This window comes from Paramisgurnus dabryanus, chromosome 12, assembly GCF_030506205.2.
Source record: "Paramisgurnus dabryanus chromosome 12, PD_genome_1.1, whole genome shotgun sequence".
Taxonomy (NCBI): domain Eukaryota; kingdom Metazoa; phylum Chordata; class Actinopteri; order Cypriniformes; family Cobitidae; genus Paramisgurnus; species Paramisgurnus dabryanus.
The window spans coordinates 6,887,982-6,915,820 of NC_133348.1; the positions used below are offsets into that span (position 1 = coordinate 6,887,982).

Below are 27,839 nucleotides of genomic sequence, written 5' to 3' on the forward strand. Positions count from 1 at the left end.
ATCTCTCTATCTGTCTTTCAGTCTGTCGGCCTATATGTCTGTCTATTCAGCCATCTACACATCTCTCTTTATCCGTTCATCAATCCATCTGTTCATCCGTCCATCCATCCATCACTTTATAGTGACACATCTATCTGACTGTCTGTCTGTCTATTCATCCATCCATCCATGTCTTTATCAGTCTGTCAATCCATCCGTCCATCCATCCATCACTTTATTGTGAGGCATCTTTTTGTGTCTGTCTGCCTGCCAGTCTATCTGTCTCTCTATCCACTCTATCTGTCCATCCATTCATCTTCTCTATCCATCCATTAATCCAACAAGAGACAACCATCCCTCCATCCATCTATCAGTCTATCTATTTGTCTGTCTGTCTATTCATCCATCCTTTCATCCATCTCTCTTTATCAGTCTGTCAATCCATCCATCCACCGTGAGACATCATCCATTCATCCATCTACACTATTCATACATCAATCTATCGTGAGACATCAATCCATCCCCTCTATCTGTCTATCAATCTATCGGTCCATTAGTCGGTCTATCTATCTGTCTGTCTCTCTGTCTATTCATCCATCTCTCTTTATCCGTTCATCAAACCATCTGTTCACCCGTCCATCTATCACCCATCACTTTATTGTGACACATCTATCTGTCTGTATGTCTGTCTGTCTATTCATCCCTCCATCCATCCATCCATCCATCCATCCATCCATCTCTCTTTATCAGTCCGTAAACCCATCCATTTCTTCCATTAATCTCTCTTTATCAGTCCGTCAATCCATCCGTCCAACCATCAATCACTTTATTGTGAGACATCTATTTGTCTGTCTGTCTGTCTGTCTGTCTGTCTGTCTGTCTGTCGGACGACATCCATCCCTCCATCCATCTATCTGTCTATCAGTTGGCTATCTATTTGTCTGTCTGTCTATTCATCCATCCTTTCATCCATCTCTCTTTATCAGTCTGTAAACTCATCCATTTCTTCCATCAATCTCTCATCCATTTCTTCCATCAATCACTTTATTGTGAGACATCTATTTGTCTGTCTGTCTGTCTGTCGGACGACATCCATCCCTCCACCCATCTATCTGTCCATCAGTTGGTCTATCTATTTGTATGTCTGTCTATTCATCCATCCTTTCATCCATCTCTCTTTATCAGTCCGTCAATCCATCCATCCACCGTGAGACATCATCCATTCATCCATCTACACTATTCATACATCAATCTATCGTGAGACATCAATCCATCTCTCTATCTTTCTATCAATCTATCTGTCCATTAGTCGGTTTATCTATCTATCAATTCATCTCTCTATCTGTCTATCAATCTATCTGTCCATTAGTCGGTCTATCTATCTATCTGTCTATTCATCCATCTCTCTTTATCCGTTCATCAAACCATCTGTTCATCCGTCCATCTATCACCCATCAGTTTATTGTGACACATCTATCTGTCTGTCTGTCTACTCATCCATCCATCCATCCATCCATCCATCTCTCTTTATCAGTCCGTAAACCCATCCATTTCTTCCATCAATCTCTCTTTATCAGTCTGTCAATCCATCAGTCCATCCATCAATCACTTTATTGTGAGACCTCTATTTGTCTGTCTGTCTGCCGACATCCATCCCTCCACCCATCTATCTGTCTATCAGTCGGTCTATCTATTTGTCTGTCTGTCTATTCATCCATCCTTTCATCCATCAGTCCGTCAATCCATCCATCGTGAGACATCATCCATTCATCTATCTACACTATTCATACATCAATCTATCGTGAGACATCAATCCATCCCTCTATCTGTCTATCAATCTATCTGTCCATTAGTCGGTCTATCTATCTATCTGTCTCTCTGTCTATTCATCCATCTCTCTTTATCCGTTCATCAAACCATCTGTTCATCCGTCCATCTATCACCCATCACTTTATTGTGACACATCTATCTGTCTGTATGTCTGTCTGTCTATTCATCCATCCATCCATCCATCTCTCTTAATCAGTCCGTAAACCCATCCATTTCTTCCATCAATCTCTCTTTATCAGTCTGTCAATCCATCTGTCCATCCATCAATCACTTTATTGTGAGACATCTTTTTGTCTGTCTGTCTGTCGGACGACATCCATCCCTCCATCCATCTATCAGTCGCCTATCTATTTGTCTGTTTGTCTATTCATCCATCCTTTCATCCATCTCTCTTTATCAGTCTGTCAATCCATCCATCCACCATGAGACATCATCCATTCATCCATCTACACTATTCATACATCAATCTATCGTGAGACATCAATCCATCTCTCTATCTGTCTATCAATCTATCTGTCCATTAGACAGTCTATCTATCTGTCTGTCTCTATCCATTCATCCATCTCTCTTTATCAGTCCATCCATCCATCGTAAGACATCATCCATCTATCTATCTATCCATCCATCCATCCATCCATCCATCCATCCATCCATCCATCCATCCATCCATCCATCGTGAGACATCATCAAATAATCTATCTTCTCTATCCATCCATCAATCTATCGTGAGACATCCATTCAACCCTCTATCTGTCTATCAATCTATCTATCTATCAGTCGGTTGATCTATCGGTCTGTCTGTCTGTCTGCCTATTCATCAATCCATTCATCAATCAATCTCTCTTTATCAGTACGTCAATCTATCTATCCATCCGTCCATTGTGAGACATCATCTATCCATCCATCCATCCATCCATCCATCCATCCATCCATCCATCTATCCATCTATCTACGTTATCCATCCATCCATCTACTCCATCCATCCATCCATCGTGAGACATCAATCTATCCATCCCTCTATCTGTCTATCTATCCATCTATCGATTTATCAGTCAGTCTATCTATTTGTCTGTCTGTCTATTCATCCATCCATCTCTCTTTATCAGTCCGTCGATCCATCCATCCATCGTAAGACATCATCTATCCATTCATCCATCCATTGTGAGACATCAAACAATGTATCGTGAGACATCCATCCCTCCATCTGTCTATCAATCTATCTGTCTATCAATAGGTCTATCTATCTATCTGTCTGTCTATTCATCCATCTCTCTTTATCAGTCTGTCAGTCTGTCAATCTATCTATCTATCTATCTATCTATCTATCTATCTATCTATCTATCTATCTATCTATCTATCTATCTATCTATCTATCTATCTATTTTCTTAATTCTTTACATCATTTAGGATGATTTTATGTAGAAAACAGTAAATCACAAAAATCGACTAGCTGGGTTTTCACAGACAGGATGAGATTTCCTGTATCACTTGCTTCACACAGAGAACAGGTGCGGTATGTGCTTCTTTGCAGGTGCAGACAATCTGCTTTATTAATTCATTTAAACATTTCCTATCCTCTCAGGATTCAGGAGTACTCATTAAAGTGGCAAAAGTGTTTACCACAGTGTGATCTTTCCCAAATCAATCCACTTGCTGTAGGCATCTGTAAGGCCTACAGCTGTGAAGCATCTATAAGACATGTTTATGCATACATGCTTTGAGAAAAGGCCTCTAATTTAGACCAACTCCTAAAAATTTATTTTTAATAACTCTAAGCTTCAGGAAATAAAATGCAAATAAAATTATTACCAATGCATGTGTTGAAAGTGCATGTAAACAAATGATACATGCCTGACCCCTAGTGGTGGTGTTTATATATCTCAGTCAAAACTTATGTAAATTTGGTCATCATGTTTGATAGCAGGTATATGTATGTATAAACCCAGAAAGAAATGTCTTTTTTCCTGTTTTTACATAAAATCAACCTATATAATATAAAGAATATTGTGTGGAATTTCACAGACAGGGTCACAAAAAACATCAATCAAAACTGATGTGGACATCATGGCAGGTTTTAGGTTGTATTTGCCCAAATATTGAGCAGTCACATCTAAATTGTATATTAATTACACCTTCATATTTGTCCTAAAGCAAATATGACCCAGTGAGTAAACCAAAGGCGAGTGATATCTCCAAAAGATGTTATCTGAAAGCACTTGTACCAAGTGCATTGATGTGTGATGTCATAAGCAGAAACCTCAGGAGTCGAGCCGCTGTACTGAAGAAAGAGTTATAAACATACACCATCAGTCTGTCACTTCATTCATTTTGTCACAGTTATTTCTGTCATCCGTCTCCTCAACCACTCATCTGTGAACGCAAGGGCGTGGGAACAAAATGAAAAGTGGCGTGTTGGGCTCACGAATATTAATTGCTCATGAAAATCAAATAAACATAAAAGGCAGGCAAGTGTGCATGAGATGACTCAGGATGGGGGAATTGGTGAAATGTATTTAGTGACATGATGACAGAATTGGCCACATCATGACAGTTTCTAAGGCATCACCATTTGACCAATTGCTTGGGATGTCATCAGAAACATCATCTCATTTTAAGACTGTTCCCATAGCTTAATTGGTAAAGCATTGCATCAACAGCATGGAGGTCATGGGTTTGATTCCCAGGATCACAAATGCTGACAAAATATGTACTATAAAGCATTTGCCAAATGCATGCAAATCAATACTCTAATATATGCATGTGTATGAGAATCCTAGTGAGTATTTTCCCATGGATAGAAGTCAATTTGCATGCGGCTGATGATGTTTTACTTTAATACCTGAATCGATTCGTGCTTGTCTGCGGGCTGCACATTCCTCGATCCGCAGTTTGGGAATTCCTTCGGCCACGGCACGAGCCATCCCTCCCATCTCTTCAATCTCTGTGATGAACTGAAATAAAGCATATGCATATATAACAGACTTAAAGGGAACAAAGCACATTTTAATAAACCATCTCGTGTAGAGCCGTGGGAAGGGGTGCCGGCAAAGAAAACAACGCAGACAGGCACATCTAAACTATTTTAAAGTCAAGGTAATACAGTGAATACAAACTTTTCCAGCAACTATCCAAAACAACATACCAATGTCAAAATGATCACATTAGCTCACATTATTACTGTACATAAAGACATAAATAGCCTTCACATTTTGTCAAGTCAACATTAAAAAAATTATAATTTTCTAAACTTTTCTAGTTATGCACTTGACACGTATAAATGCAGGGCTAATTCAATTCTGCAAAATGAATTTTACATTATGCAGCTATCCCAGGGACATCTATTATTGAACACTGAATATGGTGCATAAATACTGAAAATGTGATAAAAGAAATAAGGCTTATAATCGCTCCAAACCTTGAGCGCTGAGTTGTATACGTCATCAGTGAGCGACTCCATCATGTAGGAGCCACCCCAGGGGTCAGCGACCTTCGGGATGCCCGACTCCTCCTGAATGATGATCTGGGTGTTTCGGGCGATACGGGCGCTTTTGATGGTGGGGAGACCCAAAGCCTCATCAAAGGAGTTTGTGTGCAAAGACTGCGTGCCACCGAATACAGCCGCCATGGCCTCGATCACAGTCCGGATCACATTGTTGTAAGGGTCCTGAGAAGCAGATGTGATAGATTTAATCCACACTATATTTTACAATGAAAAACATAGTATTTTTGTGATTACACAAGGCATTTTACTGCAAATGCACTGCCATTACAGTCGATCAGATTGGTGGAGACCAAACCTCATCAATGAGTTAGAGCTGTTGTCCATTATCTTTCATGGAAAGGGGACAAATGGTAGTTTTTCAGTCGCTTTGAGTGATGAAGGTACCTGTTCAGTCAGTGACCATCCAGACGTTTGGCAGTGAGTCCTCAGTAGAAGAGATTTTGAGTTTTTGGGCTGAAACTTCTCTTTGATGAGCGTGGCCCACAGTCGGCGTGCTGCCCTCAGCTTGGCGATTTCCATGTAAAAGTTCATGCCGATCCCCCAGAAGAAAGACAATCTAAGAAAAAGCATCATGTGAACAACTGTGCTCCTGTAGTTGTGGTAAAGCTCTGGCATTCCGGATGAAGTGCCCATATAAGGACTTCCACTGTACTTCCTGCACTCCCATATGTCAAAAAATACACTTCTCTGGCCAAAATATGTATTAAATATATGCTAAATACATTTTTTAGAAGGTAAAGCTTAATTAAATATATATTTTTTAATATATTTTTTAAAATTTGAAAATATATTAAGTTTAACCTTCATATATTAACATATATTTCAAAATATATTTCAGGGGCAACAAGTACATTTCTAACTTTACAACCCATATGGCAAAATATATATGGCCACATTTTATTATTAAGTATAAATTTGTGTCTATAAAATGTAAAATTATAAGTATATTTTTTCAGTTGAGCACCTTTTTAAACCTGTTATGTTTACCGGGTTTGTAACATACACAGGGCTCCAGACTAACTTTTTTCACTAGGAGCACAGTGGCCCCCAACTGAAAATTTTATGGGCGCAACCAGAAAATGTAGGGGCACACACCGTAAATCAACATGCTAACCAAATATTCACATTTCTACTAATTTCCACTGTATTACTAATAAATACTTTAATGATAGATGCAGAAAGTACAAGGTGTTTTTTCAAATTCAGTGACACATTTTATTGTGCACTTTTGGAAAAAAAGGTCAAATTTACTGGTTGCACATGTGCGACTGGATGTAAAATTCAGTGGCACACTCTCAAATTTTAGGGGCAAAATGCCACCATTTGGGGGCAGTCTGGAGCCCTGATACAACGTATATAAAAATATATTTCAGCACATATTTTTTTATATATTTTGATTTATTATTTATATTTTATTTGAATATATAATATTTTCGTTTATTATTTTGAAATATTTTATAAATTATATTTGACAAATATATACTTTTGCCTTATGTGCTGCTCACGAAACAGATTCAGTAGTTGAATAAAACGTTCCAAAACTTGTACCAACCCAACGAAGTGCATTTGTCTATGTTTAGCTTGAAGAATCAAACTCTTGTTACTAAGTCATAATGCATGACTCCCCCTTAAAGGTTTCATCAACCAATTTCAGAGCTTACCTGGGTGCAAACTCATCAATGGTGAGTCCAGCCTTCAGACCCGTTCTGCAGTATTCAAGTCCATTGGCTATAGTGTAGGCCAACTCCAAGATAGCATCAGCACCGGCCTCCTGTATGTGATATCCGCTGATGGATATAGAATTAAATTTGGGCATATTCTGTAGAAAGAAAATAAAACATGTTATATTCTTGAGAGATAAAGAATAATGTGTGACACTATCTGGTTGACTTTACTGATTAATGACAGTAAAAAAAAAAACAAGTTGTATTAATCTTACTGTTCTGGGTTCAGATATATGGAAGCCCATTTCCCCCACATAAGAAAATCATAATTATGAGATAAAAAGTCAAAATTTTTAAAAGTCAAATTTAAAGTCATTTTCAAGTCATCTCTTACTTTATAAGTCCTAATTTCGACTTTTACCAGAGCAAGATTTTTTTCTTATGTGGCGGAAATGGGCTTCCATACAGATATTAAACCATGTCTTAGATAAAAAGCTAATAATAACAAAATTATTCATTAGAGAGAAAGTGCACAGAAGAATAAAACAAAGAATTACCTTTGAGGTATATGCGAAAATATCTGCGATGACGTGCATTGAAGGTTCAGGAGGGAATATGTAGGTGTTTCGCACCATGAACTCTTTAAGTATGTCGTTCTGGATGGTACCGGTCAATTTCTCCTTGGGCACGCCTTGCTCTTCTCCGGTCACGATGAACATGGCTAGGATGGGAAGGACAGCTCCGTTCATCGTCATGGAAACAGACATCCTCTCCAGCGGTATTCCGTCGAACAGAAGTTTGGTATCCTCCACCGTATCGATAGCTACACCCGCCATCCCCACATCCCCATGGACTCTGGGATTGTCCGAATCATAACCTCTGTGTGTCGGGAGGTCAAAGGCCACCGAAAGACCTTGCTGACCCGCTGTGAGGACAAAGAGTTCAACAAACATCTCAATAAACTCTATACTCTATGCCACTTTAATAAACATGTAAATGATGCCATACCTTTAATATTATCCCTGTAAAACTTATTGCTCTCCTCTACAGTGCTGAATCCAGCATACTGTCTGATGGTCCAAGGTCTGTAGGTGTACATGGTAGGGTACGGCCCACGGGTGTAGGGGTGAACTCCAGGTAGTTCATCTTTGACCTCGGCAGTGTCCGCCTGCGTGTACACAGGTTTAATAGAGATGCCCTCTGGGGTCTTCCAGATCAGATCTTCTGGATTTTTCCCTTTCAGCTGTTTTCTGGCCAGGTTGGCCCACCCCTCATGTATTTTCACTCCGTCCTGGTGTGGGGCGGCTGTATGAAACCGTCTAGGATGGTGCTGTGGATCAACTGTCGCAGATACAGATGCTCCAAGCAGCCGGCTGGTGGCCAAAGATGCGCATGCCTTCCGTGCAGTCAGCATGTTGTGTGCATTAAGTTTATTTACTCATGGGTAGCTGAAAAAGACATAGACAGTTAAGCAGCTAAAGTTTTTGACTTTTAAACACATAGATGGACTGTTATGAAGAAACGCTCCAGACAAACCCTTGCAAAAATATACAATAGTTTTACTACAGTAAAATAGTTTCATTAAGGTATTTGTGGTAAAACCATAGAAACCACAAATTTAGCACGGTCATCAAATTCACAATGTTATATGTCACTGGTCATCACATTCACAACGTTATATGTCAGTGATCATCTGATCTGATCATCACATTTATAGGAGCAGTTTCCAAGACAGGGCTTAAGCCTAGTCCCAGACTAATTTAAATGTTAGTGTTGTCTTGATCGAAAACAACTTGCTCCGACATTTCCTAAAACTTATCAGTGCGAGTGCTGTATCTCAAGATGCAGACCAATAATGTTGCTTTATAAATTATGTTTTTAAAAATTACTTGTATATCCTAATTTACCTACGGCCTAGTCCTGGTTTAAGATAATCCCTGTCCGGGAAACTATCCCATAATGTTATATATCACTGATCATCACATCCACAACCTTATACATCACTGAACCGATCATCAAAGTTATAATGTAATATGCCATTGGTAATCACATCCACAACCATATACATCACTGGTCATCACATTTACAATGTTATATGTCACAGTCATCACATTCACAAAGTTATATGTTAGTGGTCATCACATTCACAACATTATATGTCAGTGATCATCATATTAACAATGTTATATTTCAGTGATCATCACATGCAAAACGTTATGTCATTGATCATCACATGCAAAACGTTATATGTCATTGATCATCACATTCACAACATTATATGTCAGTGATCATCACATTAACAATGTTATATTTCAGTGGTCATCACATTCACAACGTTATATGTCATTGATCATCACATTCACAACATTATATGTCAGTGATCATCACATTAACAATGTTATATTTCAGTGGTCATCACATTCACAACGTTATATGTCAGTGATCATCACATGCAAAACGTTATATGTCATTGATCATCACATTAACGTTATATGTCAGTGATCATCACATTAACAATGTTATATTTCAGTGGTCATCACATTCACAACGTTATATGTCAGTGATCATCACATGCAAAACGTTATATGTCATTGATCATCACAACCAAAACGTTATATGTCATTGATCATCACATTCACAACGTTATATGTCAGTGATCATCACATGCAAAACGTTATATGTCATTGATCTTCACATTCACAACGTTATATGTCAGTGATCATCACATTTATAACGTTATATGTCACTGGTCATCACATTTACAGTGTTATATGTCCCTAGTGATCACATTCACAATGTTCTAAGTCACAGTCATCACATTCACAAAGTTATATGTCATTGATCATCACATTTATAACGTTATATGTCACTGGTCATCACATTTACAATGTTATATGTCACTGCCCTACTGAAAAATCCAGCTAAGACCAGCATAAGCTGGTGAGCTGGTTTTAGCTGGTCCCCCGGCTTGGTTTTAGTTGGTATTGTTGGTGTTGTAGCAAGCTGGTCTAGCTGTGTTTTGGTCACTTTTTAAGCTGGTCTAGCTGGCTTTGCCAGTCTGGGAGGACCAGTTTAGACCAGCTAGTGCCACCTTAAACCAGCTAAAACCAGCTAGCAGCTTATGCTAGTCTTTGCTGGATTTGTCAGTAGGGTAGTCATCACATTCACAACGTTATATGTCAGTGATCATCACATTCACAACGTTATATCTCGGTGATCATCACATTCACAACGTTGTGTGTTACCAGTCATCACATTTGTAACATTATATGTAGCTGATCATCACATTAATAACGTTATATGTCACTGTTCACCATATTAATAACGTTATATGTAACTGTTTACCATATTTATAACGTACATGTCACTGTTTACCACATTTATAACGTTATATGTAACTGATCATCACATTTATAACGATATGTCTCACTGGTAAGCAAACCTTTCACTTTTAAGAAGTAAAGTTATGGTAGTGCTGTTTAGCAGTGTATTTTTACAATGTGGTTAAAATCATCTGCATGATAACAATAAATATTCAATCAAGGACGATGCACGACGAAATCTTTTATACGAGCCTCTGACGCGTTAACGTGCTTTTAAAATAAACCATTTAATAAAGGAAATAATAATAATTTCTGACCTTGCGTGCGTCTGTTTTGTCAGCGCCACTGACAGGCGTGTTGCGCTCCAGCCAATCACGTTTAACAACAAACCGACATTACCCAATCAGGGTCAGGATAACGCAACTCTGACCCGGATGTACAGCATTTATATAAGCACGGGTGAGGTCAGGTTTTGAAACAAACGTTCCGGTATTTATTTATTTTTTAATTGTTGAATTAATATTCTGCTTATTTTTACATTTTGTTCATTTTTTATTGTTTTAATGTTGCCAGGACAGGTAAAATTGATACAAGATGTAAAATTAAATTACGTGTTTTTTTTTAACAGAGCTAGAAAATTAGATGTCATGGATTCATCACGTCACCGTGCGTCCCGCAGATGGCGACATATCTCACTTCTGTTGTGATATGTGAGGACATATTTTACCCAACCTGTTCATGAAGGCACAACAGTAGTCTTTTTTATGTCTTTTGACAAAGATGATTTTTTTTAACATCCTTATGCTAAGAAAATATGATATATAAAAATCTAAGTATTTAAAAATAAAACCAACATTATGGTAAACACACACATATAAAAATTAATTTCACAACAAGTTTAATTCTTATACAAACCATGAATGTAATGAAATGCAATGAACCTTTTCACTTTAATAGAAGAAAATGATTTACCAAAAATGTCCTTATTATTATTATTTTTAATTTAATGTAGGCTATGCATTGCACCTGTTCCTACTGTTCTAATGCAAAGATGTGTTGCCATAAAGTAGTTTCCTATTCCTGTTCCTGGAGGGAATCATCACTACTTATTATAGTTTATCTAAAACTCTTGTCCGGGGAAAGGAAACAGATGATGTCATGATTATGTCATTATTTTCATTTATTCATTCATCATTAACAGACACACACCAGCACAAGATTCAAAGAGTTAAAATATATTTATTAAGTTCAAGCTGAAAAAAAAAGTTTATAGAAGCCAAAGCACTCCACGGTACATATTTCAGTTGTTACACATCTCATTTTTGTAGATTGAGACTTGCAGAAATGTTTATAAGGGATATAATCAAATATAAAATATATAGTAAATACAGTAACATTATCATTTATTCATTTGCATTCAGCAGGATATACTTTTATCAAAAGTGGCAATGCTGACAGTAGTTGTTAATGCCCCTCAGAATTATAACCTATTATACCTTACTGTTAAATCCTAAACCTACTCACTTTTAGTAAGGCTGTGAATTCGGTATGGTATAATTTAAAATACGGATTAAATGATTGCATTACATTTACAAATGTTTTTGAAATGTGACCTAGAATTAAAAGAGCATGCTGTTTGTAAAGAAAAGGTAACACGCTGCTTTTTTTGGCAAAGAACAGAAAATGATGTTGATGAAGAAGATGACTGTTTATATGGGGCTTGTGTTTCTCCTCTGACATGTACAAGCTAATGATTCATTCCAGTTTGAGCAGCTCTACATCAAATATAAGGGTGGCGTTGGGGGGAATGACGCCAGGGTGACCTGTGGCACCATAAGCCATATCTGGGGTGCAGGTGATCTTCGCCCTTTGACCCAAACTCATCTGAATTAAGACAAAAAAACACTTAAAACAAAGACAATAAATACCACACAATAATGTAATGCGATTCAGCATGCTTATTTTATGAGCTTTGTGATTTGAGACTCAGTTACTTGTGCTACGCCTTCCTCCCAGCCCTTGATAACTTCCTGTCGGCCGATCTTGAATTTAAAAGGTTTGTTTCTGTCTCGTGATGAGTCAAACTTTTTGCCATTCTGCAGCATTCCTGCAAAATATTTATAAAAAAAATGTATGCAATTAGACTGTATGCGAGTAACTTTATGTCTATGATCTCTTACGAGGAATATGATAAAAATATGCACATAAAGTATCTTATCAATATTTGGTTGCCTCCTAGTAAAAAATAATGCATGCATGCAAACAATGTTTATAATCTGGCACACAAACAGTCAGTGATAATAAAATTATTTATTTTTCAGTTGTCATATATTATTAGCATTAATTTGGGCGATGTTGGGTTTTGGTTTAAATTCCTAATGTCTTGGTAATATCAAAGATAATGGATATAACATTGAGCACTGCTGTTACTGTCAATGCAAAGCTCAACATGTCCTCTCTGGCACCTACAATTTAAAGGACCAATCATCAATCGATAAAGACTGAGAATTCTTGGAGGGAGGGGCTCGCTTACGGCACATTCACATGGGGCGTCAGCGTTAACGCTTCCCATTCCCTTTTAATGGGTGATGTCATGTGTTGCCGAACTGAATTGTGGATCAGTCGGTGCCGCGTCAGTGCCATTGCTCGCGGCAGAAGTTGAACATTTCAAGCGGCAACGCGTGCGTCAGCCAATCAGATCGCCTTATGCAAATAAGCTAGGCAGAGCCAGCCAATTACGTTTATGGAAGAACGGAGCATGTGTAGCGGCCACTGTGATTGGCTGTTGGCCACGATTCAGACAAGCCTTCCGTTAAGCGTTAACGCTTACGCTCCGTGTGAATGCGCCGTTAGCGATTTGTGCGAGTAGATTACATACAAAATCAATGCAAAGGCGCGAATAGATGTGAACCTGCTTGGGGCGATACTAGAGCTGCACGATTCTGTATAAAATGAGAATCACAATTCTTTTGCTTAAAATAAAGATCACGATTCTCTCACAATTCTCAAGAACTTTGTTCATTTTAAAGACGTACAACCCCTGAACATTAGTTTAACATTAGTTTTTACAGGTGCAAATTAATTATCATTCTGAAAGTTTCAGATAAGTGTATAATCTTTTAATTCAGCTAATGTTAATTGTAGAGTGATTATGCATTCATTTTACTTAAAGAATGAAAAATATACATTTTAAGTAGCCTAAATAAAAAAATGAATACGTTTTGGTGCCAATGAATCGTAGAAATGCTGGATTAAGATCGTTTGGGCTGTTGAATCGAGATCACAATCTTTTATCGATTAATCGTGCAGCTCTAGTCGATGCGAATGATGCAAATTGCGTGGCGTGAATGCCGCTAAAACATAACCTATTCGCCTCAAACGCATCTTTGCACAAGTTGAAAATATTGAACTGAAGCGACAAATTAGCAGGACACAAAATTAAATACCGCGAGTAATCCAGAGCGAGGAACGCTTTGCTTCGCGTTTGGTGTGTCCACAGCATAATGGGGTGTACACACCAAATGCAAATTCAACGATTTGCACGAGCAGATTACACACAAAGTCAATGCAAAGACACGAATAGACAAGAACTAATGACGTGAATTGGCGATGCGTTAGCCGCGAAAACACGCTATTTGGCATTAAACGCGTCTTCTTGAGCGAAAAATTAGCATGACACGTACTAAAATCCTGCGAGTAATCCAGAGCGAGGAATGCAATGCTTCACGTTTGGTGTGTATGCAGCATAAGAGCATAAGTTATTCCCTACTGCTGTAGTCCACAAAGAACAAATGTTAACACAAATGAACAATAAGAACTACACTTGTATAATAAGTTGTGGGTGAGTTGCCAGGTTACTTTATAAATAGTTGTTTTGCCGTTGCTAAGGTGTTATGGGAGACAAAATACATGCCTTAGTTCCTAACCCTCATATTAAGATGAGATAATAATGTGCTAACACCGCTAATCTACAGACCTCTTATCAGACCACCATTAGACAAAAAATGTGGCAAACAAGCTCCCACGCTTAAACTAGACACAGTAATTGCAGATACCAGTACAAGAGCTTCCAGAGACATCATTTTAAGAACAGACAGAGACCAATCACTTTCCATAGTAGTATGCAAAAATGAGTATGTGAGTCTAGTAGTATGTCTGAATTCATAGTATGAGCTAACACTTCCGGCTAGATTATCAAGTGTTCATTCGATGGACACTTTACTATCCCGTGTCAACAAGGCTACTGAATTTCCTAACTGAAACCTAATCCACTAGCAGTATATACAACATTTAACTCCTTCAGTTCAGTTTGTTATGCATCCACTTAGACTTTAAGTAAGCAAGGAGTGGTTTGCTAACACACAGCTGAGCCAATGAAGAAAACGACTCGGTCGAAATCTCCTGTGCAATCTAAGCTCTTTTGATCCAAATGAACAAGAGGAATGAAATAGGAAACATTGGCCTAATTCGCCGGATTATTCGGCTGGTTTAAGTAGGTCACCTTTCGCCTCTGTCTATATCAGGGGAAAGAGAGCAGAAGAAGAGGAAGGCGCTCACAAAAAACAATCAAGTTAACCATGACTAAATATAAGCCCACGTATAAACGGTTTCAGCAGTACAACATAAACAAGCGGCTTTCGTGGTCAACACGTAACTTCCGGTAAACTCCGCTAAGAATAAATAACAACAAAGTCCTTTTAAAGTAGTTTATTTATATAACAAGCAAAATAAACAACATGTAGATTAGCTAGTAAACCAAAACATTTGTTATTATCGACAAGGTATTTGTTGAAGAGTTCAGTTTCAGCAACTAGTCAGACCATTAAACAAACAGAAACCAGAAGTAAAGTTCGGACCAGACGCGTAATCGTGTCACCGCACGTGCATCCGATGAAACGGTCGATAGACGAATGCAAAATAATGCTGCCACATAACCGATTTTGTAAGTTTGAGTAACAATAATTTTTAATTGTTTGCCTTTTAAACATCTATACAGCAGATACATAAAATAACTGGTAACACTGGTAACCACATGGATTCGTTTTTAATGGATGGATGTGCTTTTTTTGAGCTTTAAAAGTGGTCACTATTCAACGCCATTATAAAGCTGAAAAGAGCCATGACATTATTTAAAGGTGCCATAGAATGTAAAACTGTACCAAAGCATAGATGCGAAAGTTTAATGCATTTTAGGAAGGATTGTTCCAGTGCACCTATGCAGCCATTGTGGGGGTGGGTGATACCACAGAAACCGAAAATTCTCGGGCCAGCAGTATATGTCCACATTTCAGTCAAAACCATTCTATTTCATCATAAACAATCTGAAAACAGGGCTTTAAGTGTAAAATACCGAACTTGTCCTTTAAACACGATTGTTTCCTCCTTTTTATGTAAACCTCATGCATCCAAAAGACCGCTGGATAACAGCCCAATGTCAACATAACACTTAATTTAACTATGTTATGGAGCCCCTAAGGGGACATGGAGAAAAAATTAAATAAAGTTTAGTTTCATGTGCTCACGTGAAACTTTCATGTGCAGTATTTTTAAAGTTTAGTTTTGTGTGCTCACGTGAAGCTATCGCGCGAGCAGGTGAAGCTATCGAGCAAGCACGTGAAAGCGAAAGTTTAATGTGCGCGCGATTGTTTCACGGGAGCACACGATAGTTTTACGCGAGCATGCGAAACTAAACTTTATTTTTTTTACTCCAATGTCACCTTAGGGGTTCGGTACAATGTTGTTACAATGCTAAAAAACATTGTTGTGATTGCGGAGTTAACACTTTATGTTAGTAAATGCTATATGCTAACCATAGACTGGAAAAAAAGTGGACGACGCCCGTTCACTATCTTCCATTGGTGAAAAGTGAAGCCGATACGGTGGTGACATCTTGAGTCTGCACAGTAACGTTTTCGGGACCAGTCCTGCGCAGTAGTGAGCAGGAAGTAAAGCCGCAAAATCAAGGCCCCGCCCTCGCAGAATGCACATATCACAGCTGTCAATCATGACATGACACCACCGTTTTTATAGTATTAAATAACTAACTAAAAACAAACTTATATTAAAAACAAACACTTGAATTTATATCAGCGTGATAACTACAGTAAATGACAGAAACCAGCTTCGGAAAAAAGATAACTGAAGTGTAACTAAATTGTTTAGTTGGTCTCAAGTCCCATTGAATAACATATGACCTATACTGGGACCAGTCACTGGGGGGTGATCGAGACGTTTTGCCTTCACTTTTCAGGGTTTGTACGGCACGTTTGATGCTAACGTTTAGACTGAAGTTCTACTATTGTCGTTACTAGAGATCGACCGATACTCATTTTTTCAAACCGATGCCGATAACAAATATTTGGAGGCTTATGTGCCCGATAACCGATATGCTGAACCGATTTTTATTTACTGTTATACTTCTGTTTTTGACATAATAATTACTACACTACTGAACTGAACAAACCCTTATAATAATAATCATTATCACAATCACTCCCTCTTTGCATACAAAGTCATAAATAGAGGGGTCTGAAAGAGTGAAGAATAATATTAATTTAATGAATAATGTAGAAACTATATTCCCAATACATGGACTATTCCAAACACCCCTATCATTTCGTCAGAAATGGACTGATCCAAAGTTCGCGCTCCGGTTTTCAGGTAACAGAGCGGGAGAGAGAGAAAAGTATAGCGGAGTTGGCTGCTTGTTATACATAGTTTATAGAGTAAAACAGGTGGATTAAGTGCCTTTTTTGGGATATAATATCGTTGTTTTGACCAGCAACCTGAGCCTTCAGCAATCCAACCAGTAGTTAGCAAAGAGATTTTACAAATAATATCACTGACTGGAATACTACATTCAGGAAAGAAACAAACAAAACGGCTTATATATCATCAAATTTCTTAACTGGTAACATTATTTGATTTCAGAATAATTAATATTTAGTTGTTTTAGCTTATGAAATGTCTGTAGACAGGGCTGTTTATCTATGCATTTACTCGCGCATTAACTGTATTAAACTGTGACCGCTTGCGGAGGTAATAAATAATTAATTAATATCCAGAGACATTTATTTAGATATTTTAGCAAAATAATGTTTATCTGGTAAATGTTAATAGGGTAAATCTTGTTAAAAGTGGTAGATGTGCTTTAGCCTCCGGTAAGTGATCAGCAATATGAACGTGATTTTACGATGCTAATGATAAGCATAAATAACAGAAAAACGAATTTAATTTAGCGTTTTTAATTCCACAAAGCATTAATTCATGGCTGTTTTATTCATGCAAAGCTACGTCGTTATTGGGACCGGATTTTATGGATCAGCCAGCGTGACTCTGTGAGTTCGTCTCTATTCTTGGACAAGCTGCACACATTGCTTTTAATATATCAACTTATTTAACATAACATACATTAATGCACAAATAAGCTGTGCTATAAATGCCTCATATGCAAAGTAAGTATACTCAAAGTCCTTTTAATAAAGTCGCGTCACTCCGCCGTCATATTTGCTGTGCACGCTGCTGCTACTTTGAGCTCCTCTCCTCAGATGCGTCCAGCACGCAATTTTCTTGTTTATCGGTCAATCCGATATTACAAAACAGATATCCGATCATCGGAAAATGCTCAAATATCGGGGAAAATATCGGAAAACAGATATATCGGTCGATCTCTAGTCGTTACATTTACATTTTGCAGGTCCATACTTAAAAAACACAAACTTACCACCCAGAAACATCCATTAACAATCTCCAAACAATTAGTTGTTCCTCAAATTCTGTATCTTCATCTGATACAGGCTCAAACATAAGGTCTGTTTACACACACAGAGCTACTGAAGGAGCTGCTCTGAGAAACAGCCAATCAGAGCAGAGCTCAACATTATTATTCATGACCCTACCAAATAAGGTAATAATAGATCATTTCATTCTACAGTAGGGCAAATCATAGGGTTGACAATGGACATATAAAACCGTCTCTGTATAATTTTTGCACTTAATAAAGCCACATACCATCTATGTAGATATCAGAGAACAATTTAACAGATTATTTCAATGCATTCTTGAGCACCTTTAATATAACTTTTTAACATTTTGAGGTGAACTATCCCTTTAGGTCTTCATAATATCAGTTGATTGTTATCAATAATATTATACCCATCTTTCCACCAAACACCACTTTATTATCCTATAAATCAGATTATCAAATTCCCATTAACTGCATGAATCACTCTTTTAATTATTTTAGTATTGACAAATTGTGTCCAGCCAAAAGTATTTACTCCTTACAGTTCATAGTGAGTGAAATACAGTGAGATCACTTCTGTCCAGTATTAACTTTCACTCCCTGGGTTTAAAAGGAGCTGGGACTTCCAGGAAAGGCTGTGCGCCGAGATATCTACAGACTGGGATCCGATCCAAAATCCATTTTAAAGTTTATCATAGCAGCTTGTTGTACTACAAGGACATACTAATGCTCACTTGTAAACGAATTAACATAACTAACTAACTTATGCTCTAACAAACCTCTAAACACCAGGGAAACTTTTTTAGTAAAGTTGTAAACACAGAGGCTCCTCATTTTCTGAGATTACCATCTGCGCCTGGTTGGGTGGATCTCGTCTCCGACTGATGGATGTGGTGGGGGTCTGTCTGATCCATTGACCGGCTTCAATGGAAAATCTATCTGAGGTCATTCTTGGTCCCAGTGTGAGAGACCGGTGGGAAAGAGTTTAAATCCGGAGAGCAGGAGGAGACCCGGAGGCTATTTATACCTCTCCTACAATATCCGTCTGAGAGCCGGTGGTGGTCGCTTTCTCAGCGACAAATTTTATCGGACACACACGGTGTCTACGTGCAATTTTAGCTCAAAAACATGAGAGAGATCACGTATGACACGTCACGTGTCATCAAAGGATCAGCTCTAAATAAAGAAAACTCTAAATGGCACAAAAATCAAATAAATAAATTTTATGGTTTCTGGCTATAAAAATACATTTTTGTGCACTTTTCTTGTTTGTGCAAATAATATTGGGACTCACTTTATACATTGCGTCTTTCATACTATAGCCTGATTATGGCACAGGCTGCTCATTCACAGAAACTCTTGGCTGCATCCCAATTCACATATACTATCCACACTACATAGTGTGCAAGAATATCATAGAAGTGTTCGGGTACATTTAGGTTTAAAATAGCTAAATTAATTAATCTATGACATGAACCCAAGAATTTTTTGACCAAGTGCTCACACTAAAGTCAATGTGTAAGGAATATGCTCATATTAGTTGATCTTACATCTCTGTCAGTGCCTTGGAATCCCTTCTCAGGGTTCGTGAAACTGGACACCTACTGTACAGTGAGCTTCGGATCCGGCAAGTCCACCATAGTCAAATCTAGCAATAGCGAGGGTCTCTCTTCAAAAACCATTTGGATATAATGTTGTCATTGTTATTTATAGAGCAGACAGTCACATGAGGTCTGATAATAAACCTCAGGAGATCCAGCAGGATTGGACTAATTGATTTGTTCTGCTCGACTGGGTCAGAGACAGTTAGGTATGGAATGCATTGAGGAACATTGTGGGGTGTGTGTGTTTGGTGGGGGGGCTCAATGCTAATTCGGGCATGAGCCTGTGATAAAATCCATCCTGTTTCGCTTGGCTCACAATCATTACTGCTAATAACATTAAAACAGGAATAATGTTATTATATTACACTCTGAAATGACTGTCTGGATATTAAGACGGCTTTATAGTAGTGCACTTCCAGTACTTTCAGAGAAGTCTTTATCATAGACGGTTTCAGCAGTAACAACATAAACAAGCGGCTTTCGTGGTCAACACGTAACTTCCGGTAAACTCCGCTAAGAATAAATAACAACAAAGTACTTTAAACGTAGTTTATTTATATAACAAGCAAAATAAACAACACGTAGATTACCTAGGAAACCAAAACATTTGTTATTTTCGACGAGGAATTTGTTTAAGAGTTCAGTTTAGCAACTATTCAAAAAACCGAAACAGGAAGTAAAGTTCGGACCAGACGTGTATCGCATCACTGCATGTGCGTCCGATGAAACCGACTATATAGTCTTTATCATCTAGTCACAACATTACTTCAAAACATTACTACACAAAACTACTACAAAGTAATATAAAGAGCTACACAACATTACTACAGAAGATTACTATACAAAACTAATACACACAGTTGTACACAAACCTACTACATTATACTGAACAATACTATAGAAAACTACAACACACAGTAATACAAAACACTACTATACAACAATACTACTGAACATTACAATACAAAGCTACCACACACACAGTATTTCACAACCCTACTACACATCGTTACTATTGAACAATGCTATAGAAAATTGCTACACACAGTGATACACAATGCTACTATACAACAATACTACTATTACTACTACACACACACACACACACACACACACACACACACACACACACACACACACACACACACACAGTAATGCAAAATGCTACTACACAACATTCCTACAAAACATTACTATACAAAACTGCTACACACAGAAGTACACAACCCTACTTCATTATACTGAACAATACTATAGAAAACTGCTACACACAGTAATACAAAACACTACTATGCAACCATACTACTGAACAATACAATACAAAGCTACCATACACACACAGTACTACACAACCCTACTACACAACATTACTATTGAATAATACAATACAAAACTGATACACAATACAACAATACTACTGAACAATACAATACAAAGCTACCACACACACACACACACACACACACACACACACACACACACACACACACACAGTATTTCACAACCCTACTACTATTGAAAAACAGTACTACAAACATTACCATACAAAACAACTAAACAAAGTAAATACACAATGCTACTATACAAAATTACTACACAATATTACTAAAGAAGATTACTATTGAACAATAGTATACAAAACTACTACACACAGTAATGCACAATGCTACTACACAACATTCCTACCAAACATTACTATACAACTCTAATACACCGTAGTACACAACACTACTACACTACATTATACTGAACAATACTATAGAAAACTACTACACACGGTAATACAAAACACTACTATACAACAATACTACTGAACATTACAATACAAAGCTACCACACACACAGACAGTATTTCACAACCCTACTACACATCATAACTATTGAACAATGCTATAGAAAACTGCTACACACAGTGATACACAATGCTACTATACAACAAAACTACCGAACAATACTATACAAAACACTATACCCCCCCACACACAGTATTACACAACCCTACTACACAACATTACTATACAAAATGACTACGCACAGTACATACACAATGCTACTATACAACAATACTATACTGGACAATACTATACAAAACACTATACCCCCCCACACACAGTATTACACAACCCTACTACACAACATTACTATACAAAATGACTACACACAGTACATACACAATGCTGCTTTACAACAATACTATACTGGACAATACTATACAAAACACTATACCCCCCCACACACAGTATTACACAACCCTACTACACAACATTACTATACAAAATGACTACACACAGTAAATACACAACACTACTATACAACATTACTATACAAAACGACTACACACAATAAATACACAACGCTACTATACAAAATATATACAACATTACTATACAAAACGACTACACACAGTAAATAAATACACAACATTACTATACAACATTCATACAACAGTACTACAAAACATTACTATACAAAACAACTACACACAGTAAATACACAAGGCTATTGTACAACATCACTACACAACACTACTACACAAAACAACTACAGACAGTAAATACACAACGTTATAACATTACTTCACAACATTACTTTACACAACGACTACACAGTAAATACACAACGCTACTATACAAAATATATACAACATTACTATACAAAACGACTACACACAGTAAATAAATACACAACATTACTATACAACATTCATACAACAGTACTACAAAACATTACTATACAAAACAACTACACACAGTAAATACACAAGGCTATTGTACAACATCACTACACAACACTACTACACAAAACAACTACAGACAGTAAATACACAACGTTATAACATTACTTCACAACATTACTTTACACAACGACTACACACAGTAAATACACAATACTACTATACAACGTTTATACAACAGTACTACTAAACATTACTATACAAAACGACTAAACACAGTATATACACGCTACAACACAACATTACTACAGGACATTATATTTAAAACTACTACACACAATAATATACAATGCTACTACACAACATTACTATACAAAACTACCACACACAGAACAACACAACACAACCCTACTACACAACATTACTATAGGACATTACTATACATAACTACTACTACACGCTGTAATACACAACCCCACTACTCAACTTTGCTATACAAAACTAATACACACAGCAATACAGAACAAAAGCCAAAAAACACAACAAAAACACAAAAAAAGTTTCTTTCTGATTTTGATCTGTATATTAAAAGGATTCATGTCAACAACTTGAGGCAGAGTTGTTCGAGTCATTCAGTCCTCATTGTACAGGAGGAAGACTATGAGATATTCATTAACACACAGAGCAGCTAACAGGTTCAGACTCACAGCAGACGTCAACACAGATCGTCCGTCTCTACTCCTTAATATAGCACTGCAGATCTGAGACTGAGCCACAGACAGCCAAACATTCAATATATTCACACACAAAAAATAAACACAGCAAATGTTTGCAACGTGAAACAAAAGTCAGAAGTCTCAATATTTTGTTATTTATCTTTAATAGTTTCATGTCATGTTTTATGTGTATTTCAATAGGCCTGTGTTATACTGTATAGCATTTGCCTTATATTCGGATACGTTTCATTTCCTTTCTATTATTTCGCTTAGTTTGTACAACACTTCGCTTGTTTTTAAATGTGCTCTATAACAAAAAAAATATATATTTTTTTATTAATCTAGGATTATTGTAATCTTTGTTTCATTTTTTAAACTCTTTCCACGCCATTGACGAGTTATCTCATCAATTAAGAGAAAACATTTCCGTGCCAATGACACTTTCCCGATGAGTTTTTACGGTAATGTATACTACTATCCACTAGGGGCGCTCTTACCCAATTACAAAAAGAAAGCATCTAATTCTACAACATAATGTAAACACAGTATGTTTTGCTCATCATTCTGAATATGATCTCTAATAAGAGTCCTACACAAAAATGCAATTATTTCAGCTTCTTGCTCAAAATGTGGTATTTTTGAAGACACCTACCCATATCTGAGAGGTGATAAAAAGAGAAAAAATGAAGATAGGATGAAACTTTTTTGTTTTGATTGTTTAATTATTTGTTTGTTTAAAAGCAGAGGGTCTGTTCTTTCATTTCAAATATATTGGATTTTTATATTTTTATAGAAGAAAATTTTGTAAAACGGCTGGCGGAGAATGAGTTATCCATGGTTGACTTTTACAGTATTTGGACCCTTTATGGACAAGCTCATTATAGATACATAAGAAAAGTTTTAATGAAAAAATAAAGTGTGGTGTCATATTTCCAATATGTTTGACGTTATTCCCTTCTTTGACAAGCATTCAAATAAATTATAAATTGTACCTTTGAAAGGGAGATATGGATGGATGGTAGACAGGCTGGCAGGATAGCAAATAGGCAGCCAGACAAGCAAGCAGGCAGGCAAGATGGCAAACATGAATAAACAAGGATGCTCCAATGGTTTAGAAATGATAAAGAATAAATCTAAAACTTTCCAAATCACCTAGCAAACGAAGGCAAACTGTGAGACTACCAATTTTTAAATTTTTGTACAAACCTTCAGATTTAATAGCTTCTACTGAAGCACACAATGTGCTCTTTAGAAAGTTCTCAATTATTAACCAAATATTTTATATATAAATTAATTATTAATGTTTTATTTAAATTATTGCCGAAAATATAATCTGCAGCTCTTTTAAACTATAAACATGCAAACCAAATGCATTTTAGTAGTGGGCTCAGGTTTTTCGGCCACACTGTATGATATGAATATAATAAGAGGAAGAGGGATTTATCTTGTCTAGTAGGAAACATCCTGTGTGTCTCGAACAATAGGAATGAAGCTGGCTTAAAGTAATACAAACGCAAAGGACTTATACAGTATATACAGTAATACATGCTGATGGTAGCTGAACTAAATCACGTAACATTTACAAACAGTTTCATCAGATGCACGTGTGCTGTCGCGGTTACGCTACTGGACGAAACTTAACTTCCGGTTTCTGTTTGTTTAATGGTCTGACTAGTGGCTAAAATGAACTCTGAAACAAATACCTCGTCAAAAATAACAAATGTTTTGGTTTCGTAAAGACGAGGGGAGACGGCGATCATTGATCACCACTATGCAAAGGGAGGTTTGGCAGCCGATTTGTAGTTAACATTGTATACATTAGTACACATTTTAAACAGCAACCTTAGCTCAGTGTCGTTTCTTATATGCTTTAGCTATGAAATATGAACTACGGTAATCTACTTGTTGTGTAATTTGCTTGTTATCAGAAATAAACTACTCTAAAAGGACTTTGTTGTTATTGATTCTTAGCGGAGTTCACCGGAAGTTCCGTGTGTTTCATGAAAGCTGTTTGTTTATGTTGTTACTGCTGAAACCATATAGAGAAGCACTGTGAGGACAGAAATATCAAACATAATGGGGAGGGAATGTTGCTATCGACATCCGGTTTCCTGTCTGATTTTGGAGTCTGCGGGGCGTACCAGCCGTCTGAATGAAACAACACATGAGAGCATTTACAACAGCAGGCTTGATAGATTGTTTACCTATGTAATGCACAACGCATGTCTGTCCTTTCTTTGGGAAAGTTCTTCCTGTAAAGAGAGAGGAGAACGAGACTGTTAGTTACAAAGATGATTTATATCATGCCAAAGTATTCACTGAAAGCATCAGTTTGGTGTTGGAAGAGGCTTTCATTGCAGTCAATGTTTTTAAATCAACATCTTCTTAGATGACTAACAGCTGACCATTTATCATCTGCTGTATATTACACACAAAAATGAGAATCACTGTGTGCACAAATTTTTATTAGATAGTGAAAAAACAAAGCTATAAACATTTCTGCAGAAGAACACCAAACCCTGATGCCCAAAAACATCATTGGGATAAATCAATAAAGGCTATGAAGGTCTGATCTGGTGATCTGCTTCATGTGTGTGAGCTGTACAGGAATGCTTGCCACATGACAGCAGGGTGATGGGGGTCAGATAGGATGTCAGTCAAGAAGGGTCCACATATACAAGAGACCAGCGCAGGGCAAGAAAAGAGAAAGCACCATTCCAATATATTGCTTCGTGACACCAGTGACCCCAGCGGCAGTTCACATTGTTTCCTGGTGCCAACAATTCTACGTCTGGAAGGCGTCAAAATCGTATGAGCTCACGGCCGCTCCTGCAGTCATCATAACACGCACTTATTTACGGCTTCTAGGTATCATGTAATTATAAGTGAACCAGGCCTGGACCACAAAACCAGTCATAAGTCACACGGGTATTTGTAGCAATAGCACAATACATTTTATGGATTAAAAATATTGATTTTTAATGGCAAAATTCATTAGGATATTAAATAAAGATCATAATCCATGAACATATTTTGTAGATTTCCTAATGTAAATATATCATAAATGTATTTATCATTAGTAATATGTGAAGACTTTGGTTCCAAAATGCGATAAACGCCATTTAAAAAAATAGTTACCGCCAAAATCAGTATTGTATTTGGTATTAAAAAGTAAATGTTTTATTTTACGCAAAATTCAATATCCGGCGGGTTATTCTTTCATCTTTTCACCCTTTTTTCCCAAAACGCGATAAACGCCAGTCCTCCTTATCTGCAGAATGCAATAAATCCGCTTAACCAATCACAGCGCACCATTTAACACATTGTAAACAACAATGGGGCGGCACGTTGAATACACACAGAATTCAAATTTTCTTCATCTACTTTGTACTTCGTGATCAACAAACAAACAAAAACAAAATAATACTTTGATGCAACACGGCATTGATAAACCTGTGGTGGTTTTCTGTGGCGGGGAAGAAACGTAAGCCATCAAAATCAGTTTTTATAATAAATCTTTGAAAATCAAATTATGGATTTTATTTGGAAAACTTTAAATGCAATATTTTCAAATAGTTGCATTTCGGAGTCTGACAAATTTTGTCCTATCAAACCATACATCAAAGCTTATTAATTCTGCCTTCATGATGGTGTATAAATCTCAAGTTCCAAACATTTATCCTTATAACTGGTTTTGTGGTCCTTATGTGAAGTTTAAGCTTAAAATACCATAAAGATAATTTATCAAAACATGTTAAAATTGCCACATTGTAGGTGTAAATGTGCCATTTTTTGGTGTGTCATTTAAATTTCGCTCCCCTTGTGATGTCAGAAGGGGATAATACCGCCCCTTAATATGCACTATCCAACCACAGCACTGCCATTTAGTAAAGATATCAGCTTATTTGCATTTAAAAGGGCAGTATTACAAATGCCAAGTAGTACTAAGTTACAAAACTATTTCATTTTCTTTTCATTTATTGTACATATCATTTAGGTGTGCTTGCATGACTTTATACATACAGTTAACAGTACCTACTGTATATACTGTACAGTATACAGTCAGACTGGTGTCACACACACCTCACTTTATGATTCGAACAGATCAGGTCTCAGAAACTCAGTCACTCCGCCGCCAACTGTGCCAAATATCCCTGCCAACCCCCCAGGGATAAACCCTCAAAAGCCATGTCTAGCCAGAGCAAGAATCCTGCTGTCTGATCAATATCTACCCAAATGTGCAAAGCAAAATCAGACAACTGTGTTATGTGTAGGAAGACACATATCCAACAGAGACATATCTGACATATGGATCATTATAATGATGACAGCAGATTCTATGTCAAGCAAGCAGTAATTCAATGAGCTGGCACACATGGCTCATATTTTCTGCTGGCCACAGACACATGAAATCCCTGACTAGACAGAGATATCCACACAGTCGTGTATTTATTTCATTAGATACCTGCCATAAGAAATTTTACTGAGTTGTTTCCGAAATGCACTGAACACTGTAATGTGTATATATTATGTAAATAAAGCAAAGGTGTTACAGTAATCCCGCATCTGAACCTTTCAGCCCTCCACCTCCAAATCCGTTTAGTAGGTTTTGTAATGTGAATGTAATCAAACACTTGTTACAATATAGCGTCTTACCGTCTCCTGGTGATATTGTTTCAATTTCAACACCCATGTTTTTGGTGCGGGTGGATCCTCCAGCAGAAAGTGACTGCAGTGTAGAGGAACAGACTCGAGCACTCTCTACTGCACTAACTCCGCCCCGCCCACTGACATCAAACACTG

General features: G+C 37.2%; 2 protein-coding genes across 2 annotated transcripts in view; both read right to left on the reverse strand.

Moving 5' to 3' along the window:
* mmut (methylmalonyl CoA mutase) overlaps positions 1-10,719 on the reverse strand; it is a 30,323-nt gene extending 19,604 nt beyond the window's left edge. The window contains exons 1-7 of the mRNA XM_065256331.2: positions 10,616-10,719; positions 7,984-8,423; positions 7,533-7,900; positions 6,973-7,130; positions 5,696-5,867; positions 5,225-5,473; positions 4,649-4,760 (exon numbers count right to left, since the gene is read on the reverse strand). Of these exons, the coding sequence (XP_065112403.1) occupies positions 4,649-4,760; positions 5,225-5,473; positions 5,696-5,867; positions 6,973-7,130; positions 7,533-7,900; positions 7,984-8,389 (1,465 nt within the window). The 5' untranslated portion in view covers positions 8,390-8,423; positions 10,616-10,719. The remainder of the gene's footprint in view (positions 1-4,648; positions 4,761-5,224; positions 5,474-5,695; positions 5,868-6,972; positions 7,131-7,532; positions 7,901-7,983; positions 8,424-10,615) is intronic.
* An 802-nt stretch (positions 10,720-11,521) lies between these two features.
* On the reverse strand, positions 11,522-27,818 carry fkbp1b (FKBP prolyl isomerase 1B). The gene is made up of 4 exons (XM_065256333.1): positions 27,693-27,818; positions 25,241-25,288; positions 12,293-12,405; positions 11,522-12,182 (listed from the first exon to the last, which is right to left on the reverse strand). Exons 1-4 carry the CDS (start codon positions 27,727-27,729, stop codon positions 12,054-12,056), a joined length of 327 nt encoding a protein of 108 aa, XP_065112405.1. The 5' UTR covers positions 27,730-27,818; the 3' UTR covers positions 11,522-12,053.
* Positions 27,819-27,839: the final 21 nt, after the last annotated feature.

What these genes read in the sequence shown, in the direction of transcription:
- fkbp1b (XM_065256333.1), bottom strand. Translation starts at nt 27,729, where the DNA reads ATGGGTGTTGAAATTGAAACAATATCACCAGGAGACG. An exon ending in ATGCGTTGTGCATTACATAG is followed by an intron (nt 12,406 to 25,240) that starts GTAAACAATCTA and finishes AATATTTTGCAG; the next exon opens with GAATGCTGCAGAATGGCAAA. An exon ending in GGGAGGAAGGCGTAGCACAA is followed by an intron (nt 12,183 to 12,292) that starts GTAACTGAGTCT and finishes GTCTTAATTCAG; the next exon opens with ATGAGTTTGGGTCAAAGGGC.